The sequence below is a fragment of the Ciconia boyciana genome, chromosome 1, assembly GCF_034638445.1.
Source record: "Ciconia boyciana chromosome 1, ASM3463844v1, whole genome shotgun sequence".
Classification (NCBI taxonomy): domain Eukaryota; kingdom Metazoa; phylum Chordata; class Aves; order Ciconiiformes; family Ciconiidae; genus Ciconia; species Ciconia boyciana.
The window spans coordinates 71610106-71632001 of NC_132934.1; the positions used below are offsets into that span (position 1 = coordinate 71610106).

General features: G+C 39.8%; 1 protein-coding gene across 1 annotated transcript in view; it reads left to right on the top strand.

Annotated features, from left to right (window-relative positions):
• The window catches only part of DERA (deoxyribose-phosphate aldolase), a 59676-nt gene that overhangs the window by 16070 nt on the left and 21710 nt on the right, over nt 1–21896 (top strand). The window contains exons 4-6 of the mRNA XM_072874270.1: nt 1016–1111; nt 2415–2549; nt 10101–10229. Of these exons, the coding sequence (XP_072730371.1) occupies nt 1016–1111; nt 2415–2549; nt 10101–10229 (360 nt within the window). The remainder of the gene's footprint in view (nt 1–1015; nt 1112–2414; nt 2550–10100; nt 10230–21896) is intronic.

The window sequence follows — 21896 nt, forward strand, 5'->3', positions numbered from 1 at the left end:
ACACACACGCACACACACAGAGTTCCCAGCTAAGTCAACAGAGTTGAAGGGGCAGAAGGCAGCCCTTAAGAACCAGTGGTAAAACTTTCATTGATATTACTCAAGCAGGCTCCATCTGAAGTCCCAGTGTTACACCCAAGACTGACCATGATTCCACTTCAGAGCAAACTGAGACTGTCAATATAACTATCAATAAAACCTCTTTATATCTGAGCAGCTTTTCTGAATTTTTCCAGATGTAACCACTGATGTGTCGGTGAATAGCATTTGACTTTTGTCCTGTCATGTTGGCCTTATGATGATTATCAAAACAAAAATCTCAGTGACGTTTGGGGCATGCTTTTACTATTGAAATAATTGAGTTTTACATGGGCATTGGTCCACCGATTGAAGTCATATGATGTAAAACCAAAAGGGAAGTCATATGATGTAAAACCAAAGGGGAATCAGGCCTCTGATTTTAAGCCATACACATAAAATATCAAAGATTAGTCTTTTTTTAAACCTTGGATTTATGGACTCTTCAGACAGTTGAAGTATTAAATATGAGGTCAATTATCTGAGACTTTGAGAGAATAGCATTTTAACTAGAAATGCAGTAGGACTGCATTAACATAAAGACTGCTCAGTTGCTGCTGGGCTCAGTCTGGCTCAACAAGTAAGGACAGAGCTTGGCAGTGCGGTTGCTCTCGCAGTAATTTGCTGACTAAGCATGTCTTAACCGCACATGTTGGCATTAAACAGTGAATCTGTTGATAAAAATCTTGGCGGTTTAATTCCTGCTAATGCAAACTTGCTCCCAGGGTCAGGTGAAGGAACATGAGGGAGGTAACAATATGGAGAATCACCTGAAGTGCTTGAACAATAAAACAGATATCCCTAGTGTAGGTGCTTAAAACCCTTGTGAGAATGAGGAAGTGGGAGGTGCAAACAATGCGCACATGCTCATAATATGGAATGCACTAGAGAAGGTGGAAATCTATACATACGAAAAAGTGAACTGTGGCTTTTGCAGGTATTACTGTCGGAGCAGTTTGTGTGTATCCTGCAAGAGTCACCGATGCTGTTAATGCCCTAAAAGCTGCTGGTTGTAACATACCAGTAGCTTCAGGTATGTTTTACTCGAAGATATCCAATTAAATATTTTGATGCTATAAAACATATAGAAAAATCCAGAAGTTTGGACTTGCTTTTGTTTCAGAGAGTAAGGTAAAAAGGTAGCAGGTGGAAGGAAGGGAATGGAGTTGTTTTCTTTCAACTTCAAGCTTATCAGGAATGCCAAGTCTCTTTTGCTGGAAGCTCTTCAAAGAGGTCCTTGAGATCTGTCAGCGTTTTCCTCACCTGAATAGAAGAAATCGCAATAGTGTGCAGGACAAAGTATCAGTAGACGCTAAGTAGATAATAATAATAAAACTGCAATATGAGATTTTAGGAGTTCTAATACAAGGTTTTTTTCCTGATCAGTTGTTTGGCTTTTAAGTATAATCCTATAAACTGAATGAAGCTGTGTGCAGAGGCAAGGGTTATTGTCTGCTGAGCAGCCTGCAGGTTCAGGACTTGTACTCGCAAGTCTAATAGTGGCAGCTCTTCTCCAGTCACCACACACAACAGACAAATCCTGAATCTACAATAACCACGAAGCAGAATCAGAGAATTATGCAGGCTGGAAGGGAGCTCTGGATGTCATCTGGTCCAACCTCCTGCTCAAAGCAGGGGCTAACTTTGAAGTTAGATCAGGTGTTTAATGCTAAGATCACGTTTTCTGGTTTTGGGGTTTTTTTTTGTTGTTGTTATTGTTGTTTCATTGTCGTGTAGGGAAAAATGCATACTAAATGGATTTATACGTCAGAGAGAAAGAGGATCTCTTTGTCAGAAGCCCTCTTTGTCACTATTTCTTCCATTTCCAAAGTTACCTTTGGGTTTTATACTTAAACATCATAAAGGTAATCTTAAGTAGACCTGATTGAAAACATTTTTTGCTGTATTGTGATTTAGCTGTTAAACTTATTACTGGGATTTAACTTGAAATACTACTTAAAAGAATTGGGAAGAATGAAAAATGTATGTATTGCTTCATATATGAGTTCGCTCCTTGTTTGCTGAATTCTGCTGAAGGCCATAGATAATTGTGCTTTCTTATGTAGGCTGCTTTGGAAAAATTTAAGGCATGTGAAAGAGACCTTTGTGCAAGATGCGCTTATTATCTTGCTGGACGTTGGTTCTTGAGAGGAGAGCACATGCTTCTTGTGGTTGAAGAGAGGGTAGGATGAGGTGCTTTTAGATTTTTTGAATTGTGGTAGGGATAAAAAAAAGGAATAGCTTTCAAACTCTTCGGTGTGTTAGAGGTATTTGCAATTTTATGGTCAATTTATAAAATATTTTCTTCCCTCTACCTGCATCCTCCTCCTTGCTAGTGGCTGCTGGGTTTCCATCTGGACAAACTCCTCTAGAAACCAAATTGGCTGAAATAAAGCTGGCTGTGGAATATGGTGCCAGAGAGATTGACATTGTCATTAGTAGGAGTCTGGTGCTGACTGGCCAGTGGGAAGGTGAGTACCCACCCTTCGACAAGGAACCTAAACCTGTGTATATGCACATGCAAGCTCTGTCTTTGTCTCTTCTCCCAGTCTCCACATCAGTCCTTGAAGAATTTGGTCCCTCCCCTACGACTGCCTGATAATGCGAGGCACCAAACTAAATAAAAACTTTTTAACTAATTTATGACTAATGGTCAGATTTTTTTTAAAAAGAATGCTATTACTGTCAGGTTGGGTATTCAGAATGACTTTGTGTTTTGAAAATTTGAGTCTATTCCTTCTGTGCCTTTACAGGATTTTGAGTACAGGATTACAAAAATAGCAAGTGGAATGGAATTGAATGCCTATGGTCTAATTATTTGAACAGTTTTGTTAAAACCCCCAAGGGGCTGCTAATGTAGATGATACCTTGTTAAATATACGTGTTTCAATTCTTGACAAAAATATGTATTTTAGTGGTTTACTTTTCCCTGAAAGTTGAGGGTACAAATTGACTGTTCATATTATTTTTGATGTTCTTGTGCCTGTAGACTACTACTAATTAGTAAGAACAATAACGCTGAAGATGGTTTTTGCTCTAATTGCCTTCTTAATGTACTGTGAATAGTTTGCCTTAAGTGCTGACAATGCTCCTATAACTAATCTCCATGTGAAGGTAAACACATCATTGTCTTGGAATGAATTTTCCATTTAGTTGTATAATGCATTGCTGTAATAGCCTGTTTGCTTGGAAGACTTTATAAAGGACCCCTGGTTACCTGAGTTTGGTTAAGGAAATACAATCATCATGGTAACAGATCTTATTTTCTGATTTTGGTCTTCCTTCAATTAGCAGTTAGAATTGAACCAAAACCCAAGTTTCTGCATCTGTGTCTTCAGGACTGATATCCTGGTTTCCACTTGCTCTAACATCTTGGCCTCTTTTGTAGTGTTTACCTTCTCCATTCTTTTGCTCTTAAATGTATGTAGCTTTACAAATGTTTGACTTCTTGAGGATGGGCATTGTCTGTATGCAGGCAGTTGCAAATGCAGGCTCGAGGTTATATTGCCCAGGATTATGTGAAGGAGAACTCAGAGGAGAAATATAGGGCTAGATTCAGAGAGAAAGTTTATATCAGTGATTGAAATGAACCAGACATACATTGCTAGGTTTTTCTATATGGGAAAAAAATTGTTTTCTGTCGTCATAAATTACAGGGGAGAAGTACACAGACATAGCAATGATGGATGTAGTATAAAGCTGTCAGTTTACTAAATAAGTAAATTAGGAATGACTTTTGGTTTGGTATGCATATTCTTTTATCCACAGCTGAAGTTGTGACAAGGTTTAAAGCCATTGTTTTTTTGGCAATGGTTAGTTTACATTTCTTTTACTGAGGGCGGAATTAAAATTATTTCCAAATGTTTTCTGAAAGTTTGTTTATGAACATGCATCTGTGGATGGCACATATTTACATGGTCTTGAAAAAAGCTACCTCAGGAACAGAATTTACTTGCCATCCAGATAATGATGCTACAGGGTGAGAAATTCTAATATTTAACTTTCCCATCCAAAAAATTTACTTCAGTAGGTGGTCTGAATATTTTGGTGAAAATCTAGTGTTCTGGGTTCATGTTTAACTTTCAATAGAAGTATGTTACCTGTGTGAACGTGCAGCTCTCCACCTTTGTCTAATGATTAGATATGATACACAACAATGTGTAAAGTACATTTAAGGAAGCTAGAAGGGATGAGGAAGTCTTTTTTCAGGCTGGATTCCTACATAAAATTGAAAAAGTCTGGTGCAGTAACTATGCCTGTGTTCAAGGTACTTCATCAACTAGAGCTGCCTTGCAGTTACGATGGAACCTCTGCTTATGCTTGTAACACTAGTATATTTTTATCGTTATTTTTTCATGCTGCCTGTCTTCACAACTTCAGGAGTTATTGACAAAAATACGTATGTGGTAGAGTGCTTTATCTTACTGTTCATATATTTTTAGCTTTTCTTCTAGCCTGTGCAATAATTGGGGTCACCATGATAGAATAGTGTTGCTTTGTGATTTGTTTCAAAGGCTTGTTTGGTTATTAAATATTTTAGTGTATGTCCAATTATGTCAAGTTATTTTAAAGCAGTTCTTAAATATTGTTGGAACTCTTTATGACACTCAGAATATATTTTCTAGATCTTTACAAAGTAATTGTTAAGAGCTTTTTAATAGCGCTGAACATGAAAGCAGCTTTATTGGACAGTTAATTTAGCTTGGAAAATAACATTAAATGAGATTTAAGTTTATGAACTTGTATACCTTTTATAACCTATTAGCTTTTAGAGCAATATTACTTTATAATAGTTTACTCAACCATTGTCTTGTATCACTCAACAAAGTATGTATTAAGCTTAAAAATCACAATTTAGTGTCTTTAAGCCCAGAATGTGGAGCCTGTTTGTAAAGAGTGATGAAGTTGACCAACAAATTGTTGAAAGAAACTGGATTTTTTTTTTCCCCCTCCCACCCTGTTATCAATTAATATGTTGGACTTGCTGTACCTTCTGAAGCTGCCAGGGGTACCGTAATGTTACTTCTAGTTCCACAGCTTTTAGCAAACACCTGGACATACCAGAGTGTCAGCAGCTTCAGAGGTCTTGATAACCTATCCTTTGCTCTATGTCAGTTGAAGCTTCCTACAAGAAAAGAGAAAAAAAGTATACTGTAAGAAGTTTTAACACAGCTGCATCCATGAAATACATTAGGTATAACCTTGTTATGAAAGCTGCCTTTCAATTCTTCTTAATAATTATTCAACTGTGAGTTTAGAGGCTTTGTTCAGGGATTGGGCCCCCCTTTTGTGCTACATAACTTATAAACAGGGCAGGGAAAATACCCTCCACACTCGAAAGACTTGGAAAAGACTCCACAAGTTTTTCAGAAATATTATAATTGGATTTACCGTTTTATAGATGTGCAAGCTGACTTGGGACCTCAAAGTCTAGTCGCACAATTTCTTTCTTATATTGTCAGCAGCAGCTCAGACTCCTGAAGCCAAGCTCTCTTTTCAGTTTCATGTGAATCACTGGAGCCTGGAGTTGCACATATGTGGCTCAGAGCAGAACTGAAAGAGTCGTGTTGTGCTGATAGCCTTGTGCTTGTCATTTTGTTAACAAACCTGCCATTAATGTGCAAGACAGAAGGGATTCCAGCTCATTTTCCAGTTTCCCATCATCATTACCTTGATCTTTTGGTCTAACAGAAATTGAAACATCTTCCCTCCTCGTCTCAGTTTCTACCCTTAACATCAGTCAATGCGACTGACTAGATAAAACCACCAAATAAGCTGAAGTAAAAAAAAAAACAACAAAACAAAAAGTGTTTTTATCACCACATTTTTGGAAAAGAGCTGTTTCATAAAAATTTAAGCTGTGTTTTTTTTCCCTTAATATTTTCATTTCCTGTGTAGGAGATGTGGATTATCCCCTTTATTATGTGATTTTTAGGACAAATGTATTACACCAAAGTAAAAGGCCATCTAGACAATCTGGGGCAGATTATAGCCAGCAGTAATTGTCAAGGATGTTTGCTTGAGACCTGTTAGGGAGAGGCACGTTTTCTGTGGTGCATTTAATAGCTGCAAAAAATCAATGTAATGTTTGTACTGAATAGTTAGACTTTTAGGAAAACTACAAAAAAGCCACCTTCCAACACTTATCTTTTTTAACAGTGGAATTAAAACCACAGCTATGAAAGTATTTTTTTTGTTCCTATAAAATCTGAATTTTTCTTACTTTAATAAATGCATCTAATAAAAGCAGATCTAAAGTTCATGAAAGCAGCAAGGTATCTTAAGTAAGTGGGTGCAAAGTAGAAGAGTTCTTATGTCACATCCATTTTAACAGCTAAGTCAGTGGAGCTACAACAGACTACATCAGCGAGCATCTGGCTCCACATATATTCTATATAAGTTGGCTTGCTTTGGGTTTTGGTTTTTTTTTTTGTTTGTCTGTTTGCTTGTTTTTCCTGGCTTAAGTCTTAGACTTCTTTTAGAATGGATAGTGTTGGTGCTGTGTTCAAGATGCTGCACAGTATTGGCCATTTGCTTTGAGAGCTCTTGATTGTCTTTTCCCTGTTTTTAGCAGTCAGAAGGAGAATCTCTTGCAACTTCTTCATGGTGGTCTTAGCTCACAGCTGAAAATATGCCTGTGGGGTTTTCTGTGACAGAGGTTTTCCCAAAAGCTTTCTGCCACTACTGCTAATCAGAGAAGCTCTATCTGCTATGTCAGTGACTGGTGTTCTGCATAGGTTGCAGGTATTCCCAGAACCACAGTGTCCAGCTCTGCTCCTGCTACTGATCGGCTTGACGGAACCGAGTAGTTAAGTGATGGACTTTTTGGCAGCACAGACTGTCCCAGAAGCAGCCCAGGATCCCTTGAAACGTGTGATTAACTCCACCCATAGTTTAGACATTTGCCAGGAAGTTTCAGCATAATCAAGTTACTTGTGTCTTGATTTAAATCTGACTGAGTATTGAAACCTCTTTCATTTTTGAAAGGAGTTTTTGCACTTGTTCTGTATCAAAGCAGTCCCTGCTTGTACTGGGACTGGGGTGCTCTGGTTAATTTTCCCTGTCCCAGAGGTAGCTGTACTTCTATTTGTGCTTTTCCTGTAGGGCTGAGAATGTCCTATGAATGCCAGCTATTGTCTGCAATAATTGGTCTCTGAATAAAGAGCAGTATTCATTACCTACACACCTGCCCCATTAAAGCATGCCCACTTTTCCACCACCTCAGCTAACCTGATAGACACAAATGATTGAAGATCCTCAGTTGTTCCTGTCTGTGGGTTGATGCGTGCTGTCAGGTAGTGAGGCTGTTCAAATGATCTTGGCACTAATTGCATATAAAAGTACCTTACAACAATAGGGAAGATGCTGTAGCTGCAGTACTAACTCCCGTGAACAACAGCTAACAACAGCATAATTTATTTTAATGGAATCCAACCAAAATGTACATTTTGTTGATTTTATTTTGATATTTTTGGTGGTGTATCTTAAAAGTAGAGAAAACTCGAGTCTTTTCTTCTTGTTACCGAAACTAGAAGAACATGAAAGCTGCTTTCTCTGGCTTTCCAAAAGCTTCAGGAAAGAGTCACTCTGCAAAAAGAGACTGCCTTTGGATCTAACATAAGCAGTGTTATCAAATGCACAAGAAAATAGCACAAGTTCTTTGTATTTCCTTTCTGAGTCTCGATTTGATGTAGGTTTCTGGAGTATCATCAATTGATCAATAAAACATGTTAGACTGCATGCTAGTACTGATTAATTCACACCTTTGGTACACAGTAAGAAACAAGGTGAAGCCTGGTGTCTATAAAGGGACTTGCTAAGTGCATTAGCCAGTTGTCTACTAATGTGTGTGGTATGTCTCAGAGGACCACCCCAGTGCTCCCAGCCCCGGCCGCCTGGTGTGCTGATGGCATCAATAAGATGCGGCAGCAACGCGGGTGGAGGGGAGGTCCAGCCGTACGGCAGCTGGCAAACCCTACTGTATGTTTCCAGGTCTTGCTTGAGGACTGAGAAGAAAACAAAGCTAGTATTGCTGAAAAAATTTAGTCTCCATAGCCATATCCTGGACTTTTTCAGCAGAAAGATTTGTTAAAAGCTGTATTTTAGCCTTCCATAAACAAACTTTTTAATTATGTGCTTGAAGATTGAATACAATTTGTGAAAAGGACTCTCTTGCAAAGGATCCTGTTTGCTTATTTTGTGTCTTTTTTTTTTTTTTAAATAATTCAAATCCCAGAAATCATGACTGTACACTGTAAGAGCTGCTTTTCTGCCCACCATTAACACTGGATGAGTCTTAATCATCCCCAAGTGGCTAGCTTCTAACACTATGTTTTGATAATTTCTAGCTATTTTAATCTCCCTATGTTTAAAATTTTGTGGAGGCACTGCTGAATTTTACCAAAAAAAGGGTGGGAGGGTTTCCCTGTGCCCCCCGTGTTGCATTACCTGACCAGATCTGCAAGTTCTAGCCTTTTTTAAAAAACACAGTAGGTTATGTCCAAATTTATTCCAGTCCTTACTGAGTCTGTGAAAATATAAAACTGTTAGAAAGTTAAGCATGGCTCTGGCCATGACACTTTGTAGATCCGAAAGCAGGAGTTTGTGAAGGGGTGGTCTGCTCTGGACAGTGTCCATGAGCACCCAAATGCTGTCCTGTCCTCCCCGTCCCTGCTTCTCCCTGGCCGCAGCCGGTGGCCAGGTTCCCTGAGAAGCGGTGAGCAGGTGGGATGTGTGCTGGCTTGTCTCAGGGACACGCTGGCTGCTTGGAGATCAGAGCGATGGAGAGCTGAAGGTCAGAAGACAGACTGGTAGCAAGAGGCCCTCCAAAGGCGGTGGAGCTTTCTGTGGGGAGGGAGGGGCAACTCCAGGGCAGGGTTTGCTTTTTGTTTTTCAAGTGGTGTGAAGCTACAGAGATAATGGACTGCTTTATCTCTGATCTAAAAGGCTTTATATAAGTCAGTCCTGCTGTCTGTGTCAGTATGAGCGGCAGTGCTTGTGCGTATAACAGTGGCTCATGACAAACCTCCTTCCTGAACTCCAGACGGCTTCCTCAGCGAGCGTGGGCGTCAGAAGCGAGGGTCCAGCTCTGCCCTTGGAGCTGCAGCTCCACAGCACGCTAGGCAGGTGTTGTCCTGCTGGCCCTCCTGCCGCCGTGCTTCCTTCACCCTTGCTGGGGCTGTTTGAGGTCATGGCACAGTATGGTCCAAGTCCTTGGTAACCTCGTGCGCAATGCAACTACTTGGGGTGGTTTGTAAACACAGATCCATGCGGATTTGCTGGTCCTTGGGATGTGATCCCAGGCCTTGGTCTCTCCTCACCAGGGATGTTATCAGACCACATTGATTTTTTTCAGGAAATTCTTGTTTTCAAGAAGCTTAAAGTGGGATTCAGATGCCTAAACACGGGCATCTAGCTCCATAATCAGACTTCCCGAGATGGTCCCATGGTACTAGGGAGAACGGTAGGAGACCGAAGGGAGATGTGGAGCCTCCAGGAGTGGCAGCTGGAAGCCAAGGGGGATATGTCATGGCATCTCAGGTGGCACTAATGTTTCTAATTAGACAACTTGGTCACACCTTTGGTGTCTTTTAGGCTGAGCCCTTTGGCAAATGTGGCTGAAGGGGACAGAGAGGGTGATGACGTGGTGTGGACAGGAAAACATAACTGTCCCTGAGTACTGATTCAATGTATTACCATATTTATTGCTGAAAAAGCTGTTTTAAAATCAATCTTGACTATCGTAGCATTTTTTACTCCTGATGTATTCATGAGTGTTTGGCATACTGTGCACATTCTTAGTTTTGAGAGAACCGACATTAATAGCTATTAAGTTAAGTCTGAAACTGTGTGGCATTGTTAATTACCTCCAGTCATGTAATTTATTGAACTTACAAAACTTAAGTTCTTGAGTGCTATGACTAATTATAAGATTGGAAATTAATCCAGAAGTGGAAATTACAGCCATACTTGAAAATGTCTCTCAGGCAACTTTGATCATTTTCACATGCTTTTATCCACAGGTCTCTACAAGGAGATCCGTCAGTGCCGTGAGGCCTGTGGAGAAGCTCATATGAAAACAATCTTGGCAACAGGTGAACTGGGGTCCCTTGCTAATGTCTACAAAGCCAGTATGATAGCTATGATGGCAGGTAAATATATGTGTTTTTCTTTTTAAGCTAAGAATGTCTTTGCTGTATTATTTATGAAGCTTAAAAAATTCTAGTTGTGAAAGTTTATTTTTGCAAATAGTAGGTGAAAACTATTGTACAGCAATTACCGAAGTTGCAGGTGTAGTAATGAAGTGTCACTTGTTTTGTATAACCTACAAAAACTGCGCAAAATGTTAAATAACACTTAAAACTGCTAAATGGCAAAACTTGTAGGAACAAATATTTGCCGTCAAATGTCTAATCCTTGGTATATTTAATAAGGATACATATATTTGGGGCAGATACGCATATTATCCAGGCAGTTGCGGTGAGCTACAGATGTGGTGTAGGTGGATGGCTTGTAAGCTTATTTTAATGCGGGGGTAACTTTTCTGTGAAGATTCATGCTGACAGCTCTCGTTTCTGGTTTGCGATCACTTCTAACCACCTCTATGAGAGTGCGATTCGGGAAACCAACTGTACTGGACATGCAGCGAGGGGAAGAATACCATGCTCTCCAGCAGGTGCTGGGATGGGCTCGGTTATAACTGGTTATAACTGGCACACTCAAAAGCAGTAGCACTCACTACCGGCAATTAACTGGCGCTTCAGAAGGTGTTGGGTCTTCCCTGTCTTTGAAAACTCGATTACATCTGACCTGCTGTTTAGGAGTCTATCTGTCTTTTATCCTGAACCTTTCAGCTAAGAAACACATTCCCATGAGCAAGATAAGAGTTTTTAGGGGCTGCATGTAGTTTGTAGGTGTTACCTTTTGCATAGCTATAGCCATTGCAGACTGAATGTAGCAAAGCACCCATTTGAGCCCAGATTTACAGCAGTATATTCTCTCTGCAGCTTTGGGCCTGCGCTGGTATAATTTTCCCTAGTTTAACCAGGATTTTAGGTCTGTGTTTTAATGCCATCTTTAAGATGCAAAACTGGGAATTGGCTGATAAGGCTGTGTTCTTTGAACTCTGTTCTAGACACCGGCTTCTTGCACCATGCTTGAAAGAGGGGTCTTCAAGTGTATTGATAGAGAGAAGTGTAAAGATATACTGAGAACCACTTGGGTTAGTCTGTCTTCTAAACTTTCCCTCATTGTTGTGTTGATTTTTTTTTTTTCCTACTGTAAGCTCTTCAGAGCTGGAATTCTTTCTTATTTTAGAGCAAGAAAAAAATAATCCAAGTGTCTTGTCAGTATTTACATAAATATTCAACTTGCTGCTGACCTCATTGTCTCCTTATACAACAATACGCTTATCTGCTTCAAATGGAATGGGAAGCATTTCAGGCTTTTTACATGCTCAGCTACAATGTCAATTAGTATCATTAGATACAGAGGATCAGTATTATGCAAGTAAATATTGCTTTTAATTAGCAGAGGTGTAAGAAATACACATTTCCTGTCATTTAAATTGATGTACTAATCATTATGATCACTTTTTGTAACACGGAGTTGTGAAAAATTCAGGTTGTAAAGCATTTTAACATTTTCAGATTTTTTGCTGGTGTAGTTTTTTTGAAATACAGCAGATGGCTCTATTGTTAATGATTTTCCTTGCATAGTTATTCATTTTACAGGATATTTATCCATCTGAATATGTGCAGTAATTTCCTTATTTCAGTCTCTTGCTTTTTTGTTGTGGGTAGATGTAAAAATAAGAATTTATCGGTGCCCTACGTACATGTATGAGGGCCAGGTTTTCAGACTCTGACTTGTCAGAACTGCTGAGAACCTCGAATTCCAGTTGAATTTTGTTTGATCTGCATATTTGTAGCATTTCTGGGAGAAAGTAATTTGGCACGGTATGTTTAAATTCTAGCTTTAGTATCCATTTATTTTTTCAACTGGTGCCGTGATTTAAAAGAAAGAAAGAAAAAAACCAGATGATCTTGTGGATATAGGAGGCCCTGGCAACTTTTATCTGAAGATAAAAAAGCAATACCTCTGATAAACTCGACTCCAGTGATTAGTTTTATATGGGGAAATGAGTTACACACTATAGTGGATTCAACTGCAAAACTGGCTTTGAAGTCTTTGCTGCTGCTGGCCAATTGCTCCTGTCCTTTACACCAAAATTTGCTGCTCCTTCAGCTGTGCTGTTAGAAGTGCTTGCCATGCTGTATTGTAAACTGAGCTTTGAAAGTAATAGGGTTGAAAATTACTCCAGAAAAGGGGTATCTAGTTTGTTGTGGGGTTTTTTTGATTGGTTGGCAATGTTTTTTTGGTTTTTTTTAATGGTCATTACCTCAACCATCTGTTTACAGCCTTGCCTTGCATGCAACTGTATCAGTGCAACTGAGGACATGGCGTGCAGTCCTTAAGCTGTTTTCAGTTCACAGTGCATGATGTAAGCCTATCATGTATGGAGCACAAAATCCTAGCCTTACAGATGTTTACATTGCCGTTGCTGAGCATGCACACATTCACCTAGGTTCTGAAGCACAGAGCCACTAGATGTGTTGTAACATATATATAAAACATATGCATTTCCCATGTGTCTCATTTCTGAGACGCAGAAGGCTGAGAGAGTAACACAATGCTGATTTATCACTAGCTCCGTGCTTAAAAAGCTTGCCTGGGATGTCTGGGAGTTGGTCTGTCTGACTGAGGTTCTTCTTCCACACAAAGGTCAATTTTACAGTGTATTTGCCATTAAGGATCTCAGTCCCTCCCGATAAAGTTGCTCTGCTTTGCACAAAGCAATTAACTGAGCAGGGAATACAACCCAGATGTCTCCTCTCTCGACTTTCCAAAATTTCTATACAGTCTTCCATGTGCTGGCTTGAGGAATTATTGGTGTATGCTGGGAACCACAGCATGTTATATTTAGTCTGATTCAGCTAGCAGGTGGGGGTTCAGCCTCTGGACGTGAGGCCAGCTGCACAGACTTGAAAAGGGATGGTAAAAGGTCAAAAAATGGACACCTCTACATTGGCTGGGATTTTAAAAGAACACTAAGGGCCGTGCTCAGGCTGGGGTGGTGTGCCCATGCACTTTTATATTCAAAGCAGATTGCATAGGTTGCTTCTGTAGGCAAATATCTGTACTCTGAATCACAGCCATTGAAGGACTCAGCGGAAGCCATTCACTACACACCAGTGAGTGAGGCTGAGCCTAGCGAGATGTGCAGATCCCAGCAGTGCACTGGAGGTGGAGGCCAGTTGTAGAAACGGTGCTTTGTACAACATGCCTGTGTACAAGATGTTAATGCTTGCACCTGCAAGAACTTGGGAAAAAGTGTTGCTTCACAGTGAGGTGTGATAATAATTTGCCTTTATTTGAAGCGATGGCTCTTGGCTCCTCCTGTGTCTGAAATAGTACCTCCAAAGTACCATGACTACTTTTTCGTCCTTCTCTAGCACAGTACATAAGGAGAAAGACATCAGAATGGGAGCAGGCACCCAGTTCTCTTAAATTCTTCTAACCACACCTTTACAGACTTGACTGACACACTAAAAATTCTTCTGCAATATTTAAGAACCTGTTTCTGGGTGAAAGAGGCTGACAGCCCTCTAAGGACAGTGACTTACCTGGCAAGAATAATCCTTGCAGTGCTAAGGAGGACATAATTGCAGGTAGGATTGCACATCAGTGTGTCTGTGTCACCACCAAAGGAGCACATTGTTTTCACAAAGCTGACTGAGAGAAAATCTCAGCATTGAATCAGGGAACTTTTGGTCATTGGTTTATAACATCCACTGCCATTTCTTGAGCTTCTTGAAGTCTTGATTGTGGTTTGAGTACATGAGCTTCTCAAGGAAAACTGACTGCATCTTTGACTCTGCCAGGCAGCTTCCAGACAATGAGTAGAGCAAACTAATGAGTGGTTTTCACCAGCTGGTGTATACTTGTGTAAGTCACCTACATTTCTGCAGGAGAAACTCAAATCTGTGTCTTTGTAGCCTCTTGGAATAAACAGTCCTAAGGAACACAAACGGGAGTGCCTGACTCCCCCATACCAGAGGGAACTATTCTATGTTACTTCATCGTGGTGTCCTTGAAAAAAACAGGTCTTGTACTCAGTTGTCTTATGAGAGGTAAGCCATTTTTTAATTTTTATTTTTTGACACAAACATCAGAAACTGCCAAGGAAGCCAGACAAGGAAGGGAAAGATGATGAACTTGCAGTGGGAAAGGAATGCTTCAGTAAAGGTGTGGGTGACTTAATTGCATATTTCAGTCAAATACAAGGTTTTTATTTTGGAAAATCGTGTTTTAACCATACTACCTAATTACAAAAACTTTATTGTTCTGTATAAGAATTCATATTAATTAAGATATGGAGACTGAGGGAGAGGTGGAGGAAGTGATTAAGTAAATGTAGGGCTTTTGAAAGTGAAAACTTCATCTGTGTCATTTTAACTGTGAAAGCTGGTCTTGACAGTACAGCTCCTTTTATGTCAGTCTTTGGGAAGCTAAGGGAAACACAGCAGTCATATGTGAAAGATATTCATATATATCTAAATGAGTACCTGTGGAAAGATCACGGAGGTGTGATGTATGTTCTTCTGTAGTTCTACTAAATGTATGGGCTTAAAACAATTTTTTCCTAGGTCACTAAGCAGTTAGTCAAATAATTTGTAAGTTGAGATACTGACTCATGTAAAAATTGAATTTAGAAAGGGAATGAGTTAGTGCTAAAACAAACTAACATCTTAAGTCTCTAGCACAAAAAACTCTGCAAAAAGCAGTGGAAGATGGCTGAGGCAATAAGGTCTCTGATGCTGATAAGTTAGAAGAAGAAAATTTAAAAACTGAAATGTGAAGCAGAAATTCTTTTAGATGCTTTGATACTCTTCATCCCAAAGTGAACAGAAATAATATAGCCAAATGGTGAAGAAAAGCTGTGTCTTGCAGTTTTCAGGAGAGCCCACTATCAGTCATCCCAGGCTTCATCCTGCCTTACAGGAGTGGTTCCAGTTAATATACACTTACCATTTTCACAGCAAACCTTACCAAAACTTAAAGGCATGCATAGGCTGTCCTTGTACTGGATTCAGAGACTGGATGAGGGCTGTAGTACTCAGTCTTTGTCTCTAAAAGCAGAGAGCAGTGCCACAAGGTTCCCGCAAAGAAAACTCAGGACATGGGAGTACTGCATGAAGGGGTTTCCTCAAAAATCCTGAAGACCGGAACATCTCACTGCACAAAAGCCTAGTCCTGAATTAAGGAAAGATATAACAGTTTAATGATTATAAGAAGAGAGAGTCCAAGAAATGTGGTTTGGAACATCACAGGATAATGCCTGCCTACACAAAGCTTTTACCCCAGCTCTAAATAAGGTTTTTATACTGTCACTAATATTGGTGCAGATCCCTTTTTAGTATGCATAATGGAAAGACAAATTCTAAGGTACCAATAGCTGTTCTTTTGAGCACTGTCTTGCAAAGATTTGTTTTGAGCAGGGTTAGGTGGTGTGGCTGTAAACATGCTAGCAGCTGCCTAAGTGCAAGGGATGAATTTCCTACTGCTGGATGTGGACCGCCGTGATCCAAAACTTCTACCACGCAAATGTTTCAATGAAGAATGTAAGAGAAGAAGGGAAACCAAACTAGCAAAATTTGACTGAAAAGCTAGGCATGCTTTGTGCAAATCCTGCTAACATAGGAAACAAGACTACTGAATAAGTAATAATAGTTGGCACTTAGATAGTACTTTATGTCTTCAAAGCACATACAGACATTAGCAGAATAAATCTCACAATCTCCCTGTGAAGTATGAGACAAAGATCATACCAGACAAGTAAAAAGTCAAGCTGAGATCAGTTGTGAGTTCCTGGCTTTAAATCCCATGCCCAAACCAAAAGTCCAGGGTCCCCTCAATGGCATGTGAGTTGTATTACGTTTAAAGAAAAGTTTGATTTAATTATGTATCTACAACTTCAGCTGAATTTGATACTAAGCCAGTCAGTTATTAGAGCCCAGAGCATTTCCAGATGAAAGGCAAACCAAGGGAGGAGGCTTGGTAACACATATAAAACAAGATTTCAATTTGTGTCTCGTTTTACACATCTGAAATAAAACCAACTGTATTGAGTTTACAGTGTATCTGTAAAGGGCACACTTTACCTTGTGAAAGATCCGTTAGAAATCGGGGGCAATGTGTGGCTGTCATCTTCTAAAAGGAGAGCGGGTCAAAATTGGCAGCTCCTTTCTACAGTTGTGAACTGGCTCCAAGTGCTTTTCAGGGTGACAGATGATGTTAAGCTCTGGTCTGGAGGTCCAGTTTAGGGCTGGGGACCAACTAGTAAGTCCTTACTCTTCTGAATGTGTAAGAAGAGGACTTACCGGCTGCATGGTGACTAAGGCTTTGTCGCTCACGGGCTGGTGGCAGTTTCCTTCCCCTCCAACCAAGCAGGAGTCAGAGTGAGTCCAAGGTGTGATGGGGATTGCTTGCGGTTCCAGCTTGGCTGAGCTGCACTCACTGGCTGGGGAAGGTAGACATTGAAATGCAGCGTATTCTTGCATCTGACTGCTTGTCTTCAGAGAACAAAGCGCAGTGCAGAGAGAGTTCTTCCACCTGTGTTGTCAAATGGTAGGGAATAATCCCAATGTTCTTTAGCTGTGATCTTCTGGCAGTACAGATTAGATCTAGCATGGGCATGAGCACATTTCTGAATTTCTGTCAGTTTACTGAGAGTGCATAAAATGATGTTTATGTCAGCTCTCCTCTGTCTGCATGCATGCAGACAATACCTCATTTGTCCAAAGATCTGCCCATTCCTTCAGAATTTTTAGATAAATTTGAACTTGCAGAGTTTGTACTACTTGAGTACTTTGCATCATGCAGATGCAGTGTGGCATGTTGTTTTAGGAACATAGCCTTTGTTACTGTCTTGAATATGTAGAAGTGGTTGCACTTGGCTGCTGTAAGAGGCTCATCAGGACAGTAATTAATGCTATGGAATTATATTAGCAGTTGATAACTTTCCTGTCTGTTTGCTGCAGCAGATGTCTTGCATTCTGCATAGTCTGCGGTTGTTCTGCATGTTGAGAGCTCTGGTAAACATCACTGAAAGTTTAGTGCAAGGAATGAGCACAAAGCACTCTGTGGAAAACCAAGGTACAGAGCAGATCAAAGTGACAAGGTCTGTCTCAAAATTTTGAATGATATTATGCACTAAAAAAGTTTTTTGATTAGGAGTTAGATCAAAAGGTGTTTTTGGCAATATGGAAGGTCTTTAAATATAATAGGTCTAAAAGAGGTCGGTACAGGAACAAGTGACTTCATTTATTCTGGTACAGAGTGGGGGGAAATAAACAGCCAGTAGTATAAAAATGCAGACAGCTGCATGTTCACTAAGGCAGTACAAGGCTGCTCTCTTAAATGATGTAATTGCCTACAAGCTTAACAGTAATACTGCAGCTAATCACTAGAAATAATGTAGGTGTGATAGATAAGCTTGGAGTTGAAAAGTTCTAACAATGCAATCACAATATCCTCAGGTTTGAATTATTGATGAGAGTCCATGCAAAGACTAGTAACACAAAAAAAATGTTGGTCTTGAGTAAAGCAGACCTTGAAGGAATGCAAAATGAGACTTAAAAAACTGTCTGGAACTCAATAATGTGTATATAGGAAATCAGAACTGAAGGAATGGAAAGTGGTTAAGAAACACTAGGGCAGGCTCTAATGAAAAATCTTTTCAGTAAAGTCAAAAGAGCAACAGAACCCTATATGGGTAAGTAGAGGACAGAAGTAATATGTAAGAGAAACAGAGATGTTGAGAGAGAAGAAAGATACAAAGAGTCTGTGAAGGGAGAACAGAGTTAGAGTGTATACAGTAAAACCTCATTTGTTTGCAGTTTGTTAAGCTAGGAACCCAGACGTGCATGCGATGCCACATTTTGTTATGCATTTATTTATGTGCTTACTGAACTGTGCGCTAGCCTATACAGCCATATCTGAGGGGAGATAGTTATCTGGCCTGTTCATATTTGTCATACCAGGGTGCCTGGCAACTCAGTTTACTAATTTTGTGAAAGGTCTATTCTATTAATGCTGTTCTACTGTAATCAGAAAATAGCAAACTACAGCCTCTACTGAAGTCAAAGAAGATATACCAGTGTAAACCAGATGACATCTGTCAGCTCTGTACCTGTTTATTTGATTTTGAATTAGCCACAACACCGCTTGACTTTCTCCCTCCACCAGCCTCATTTACAAATAGAAACAGTGCTATTTCCAAGCACCTCTCACCAGAAGAATTCCAAGTTAGGTCAGGAAGCCAGAAGATGGGTAGGATTGTTCAAGATAGCAGAGTGGCCCCTAACTTGTCATCACCTTTGACAAGTCTGTTAGCTTCTCTGTTTTTCCATACGTAAAATTGACGTTGTACATTTCATAGGACCTCTGTGAGGTCTAGTAAATTAAGGTATAAGCAGAAATATGTTCCTCTCACTAGATGGCAGAAATTTTCCTTGTCCGCATGAAGATGGAGTACCCTTGGTGACAACTGAAATTGGGAACTGGAGCAAGAGAAAGTCTGGGAATTTTCTGGTGGGAGCTGCTGACTCTGATTTACTAGTACAGCCAACCCTGGTGAACTGTTGGGAACCCAGCTCCCAACAGTGAAATTGGGAGCTGGCACAGCTTGCCGTGTTACTCTAGGGTGATGGTATCCTGCACTGCACAATTGACCGGCCGTGCCTGTAGCAGCAGGAAGGTCACCTCCCTTCAGCTGTTTTCATAGCACTCCACCTAAAATGTTCTTTTAAATGAAGGAGATTTGCCGTGCCTCCCGTAGGCCTGTTTTGCTGTGCTTTGGTGTTCTCCCTGCACTGAGCAAAGTGGAATGAGCAGTACGCCCCTACAAGACATTGTGGGATAGCAGGAGTGTGATAACTCCCCAGAAATCCCAGGACTTGTCACTGGATCTCAGAGAAGGGTTTGAGCCCTGATCTGCTGATTTCTGCTTCTTGACCTGTAAGAAAGTGGCTATTCTTTACACTTCAACCTTTGCAACTGGTTGTGAAATAGTAGGTTACAGAGAGTAGGCAGGTACTGACAGTTTAACATACTGTTGAGAGGGGTCAACCTTCTATTAACAAACTATCCTAAATGCCTGAATAGCATTTTTCTTTTGCTAATGTTCACGATCTTTGCAAAACATGCTAATTAAGGAGTATCTAAATGGTATACTTTCAATTTATAACAACTGATGCAGAGAGGTGAGAAAGCACCCCTGTTGTGTTAATTTTCCCCATGAATGAAACCTTGTTTCTATGTTAAATAATTTGTTAGAATTTGAGTTAAAACTTCTGAAGTTTCATATCACCTCAGACTCAGAAATCGTTGCACAGTGAATAGTTCTAGTCAAACATGCCATCAAAATAACACGGCTTCATAGCAAAAAACTTTGCATTTGTGAAGCTCCGGTATTGAAGGTAATGGTTTGAGAGAATGCAGTTTTAAAACATGGAAATATTATGTAAAATCAATAGATGTACAGGGTGCTATTTATTTCTCTGTTATTTCAGGTTGGTTTTTTTATTGTGTTAGCAGCAGGTGTTAAATTCGACTAAACCAGTGAAAAATAGAAATAAATATTTAATTTACTGTATCTATCAATTATACAAAATTGGCTTATGAAATATTAAAGTGTCTTTTAAGAGATTGCAAGCAGGAATACTAGTTAGAAAATCCAATCCCTTAACGGAAACTTAATATAGATGTGGAAATAAACTAAGCATGATTTTAGGGTTGTAGGTCCTGGGATTTTTTTGTTGCTTTTGTAAGGCGGCAAGGCCTAGAGATTGTGCCTAATTTGAAGGTATATGCTCATGACAGCAGAAATGTGAAATTAGATTTCTAAAGAGAAGGATGTTGAATGGAAAAATATACTAGGAATATGTGATCTTGAACTTCAATAGGTTCTTTTAAAACACTATGGATGCTCATTTGAATAAGCCTATTTAATCATAAGGAACAGAAATACAGTGGAAAACGAAGAAGCATAACAAGAGATGGACGCAAACATAAGTAAAATACATATTGAGACATAAAAGTGGGACAAAAATTAGTCATATGAAACAAGAAGTTTGCCATACGGAGGTTATGGATAGTTTCCTTACTGATAGACTGGATGTTAAAACACACTGAGATCAATATAAAGACACCCACTAACTTTTAACAGATCGTGTCCTAATGGTGGTGATGCTGTATTTCAAAGTGTTACATCATTAAGTGCAGAGAAACAGGCTGAATACCCAAGCTGACTGCCGGGTTGCTACAAACAGATTCCTCACTGAGCCAAACAGGACTGCCTATTCAAATGCAAACATTCATGCTTGTGTTTAACATTTCCCCTTCCTTATAAATGCAAGTTTTTAACTGGAATTTAAAAGGTCTCCTTAATAGAGTTTGTCAGGCTTTTCTCAAAGGAAAATGTTTCTATCAGAATATGACCATAGGATATAGCAATATTCTTCAGGAACGTGCTCATTTCAGTGGTGTTCGGAAAGAGAGCTTCATGGCTTTTTCCAGCTTGCCTCTGTGGTTGCTAGCAGTATTTTGGTGAGTTGCACAAGGGACTTGAACTTCCTTGATAGGTACCTGGGTTACTTGGAGCCTGTCTCCCAGGCTTTCTGCGCTCCTTTGATTCATGTTGCCCAAGTGCAAACCGTGTTGGGAAGATGTTGAAAAGAATGGAAGATATTCCCTTCTTTGATACTATACATTGGAATTTCATGCCCTGGGAAATGTTCCTGATTTATATTTTTTTAATTCCTTTTCTGAAATGGTAGTTTTTAATTTCAGCATCTCTCAGATAAGACAATTTCTAGTTTCTGACTATGCTTACTTTATAGTTAGCAGAGACAATGGCTTTCCCGGAGCTGTCTGTAATAGTCCTGCTTTTGAGAGAATTTTTTCAAAGACAAAGATGACAGCAAAGTCCAAAGTCTTCATGGCAAGTCAACAGGGATCTGATATCTGATTGTCATTTGCACCCTTGATGTTTCTTCCCCTTTCTAGCATTTGTGCTACAAAGTTATTTCCCTGCGGTGTACAACGGCAGCTGATTTCTCAAGTTGAGTTCTTCCTAAATCTAAGATGTAGAAAAGATTCCTCCTTGATGATGCCAGGACTTTTTCTTAAGCAAAAAGTCTTCCTTCCATCACCTTTGCAGTTACACTGCCAATCCAATGTTCAACTTACCAGCCTATCCCAAACATCTCAGAGGTGAACTCTTGGAGTTTATAAAGAAGATTTGTTAATTCATCTCTAATGGACCAAAAAGGAAACAGATGACAATGTTCCATATTCTGTGCAGCACATTAAACTTAAATTATGCAATACAAAATTATTACTCGTATATCTTCAAAAGCCTCCTTCCCACTGGTCCTGGAAAATGGATGTGTAGAGAGCTCAAAGGAAACACAAAGCCGTAAGGATGGAGCTTTGATGGAGCTTTGAAATGAACCCGAGCCCCAAGATGAGAAAGCAGCTTGGTGGGGTGTGATGGAAGGGGGTGCCATGTTTCTTATGACTTCTAGTCCCCAGTAAGAGGAGGGGTAGCATTTTCAGGAGGTGCTCTGATAACAAGATACCATATACATGCTGTTGATACTGGTTACATTTATGTTGTAATCAGGTACTGTGTTTGCAGCTCCTGCGGATGTAAGCAAATTTAGCTTCACAGCAGTTAGCTTGGTTGCCAGTTG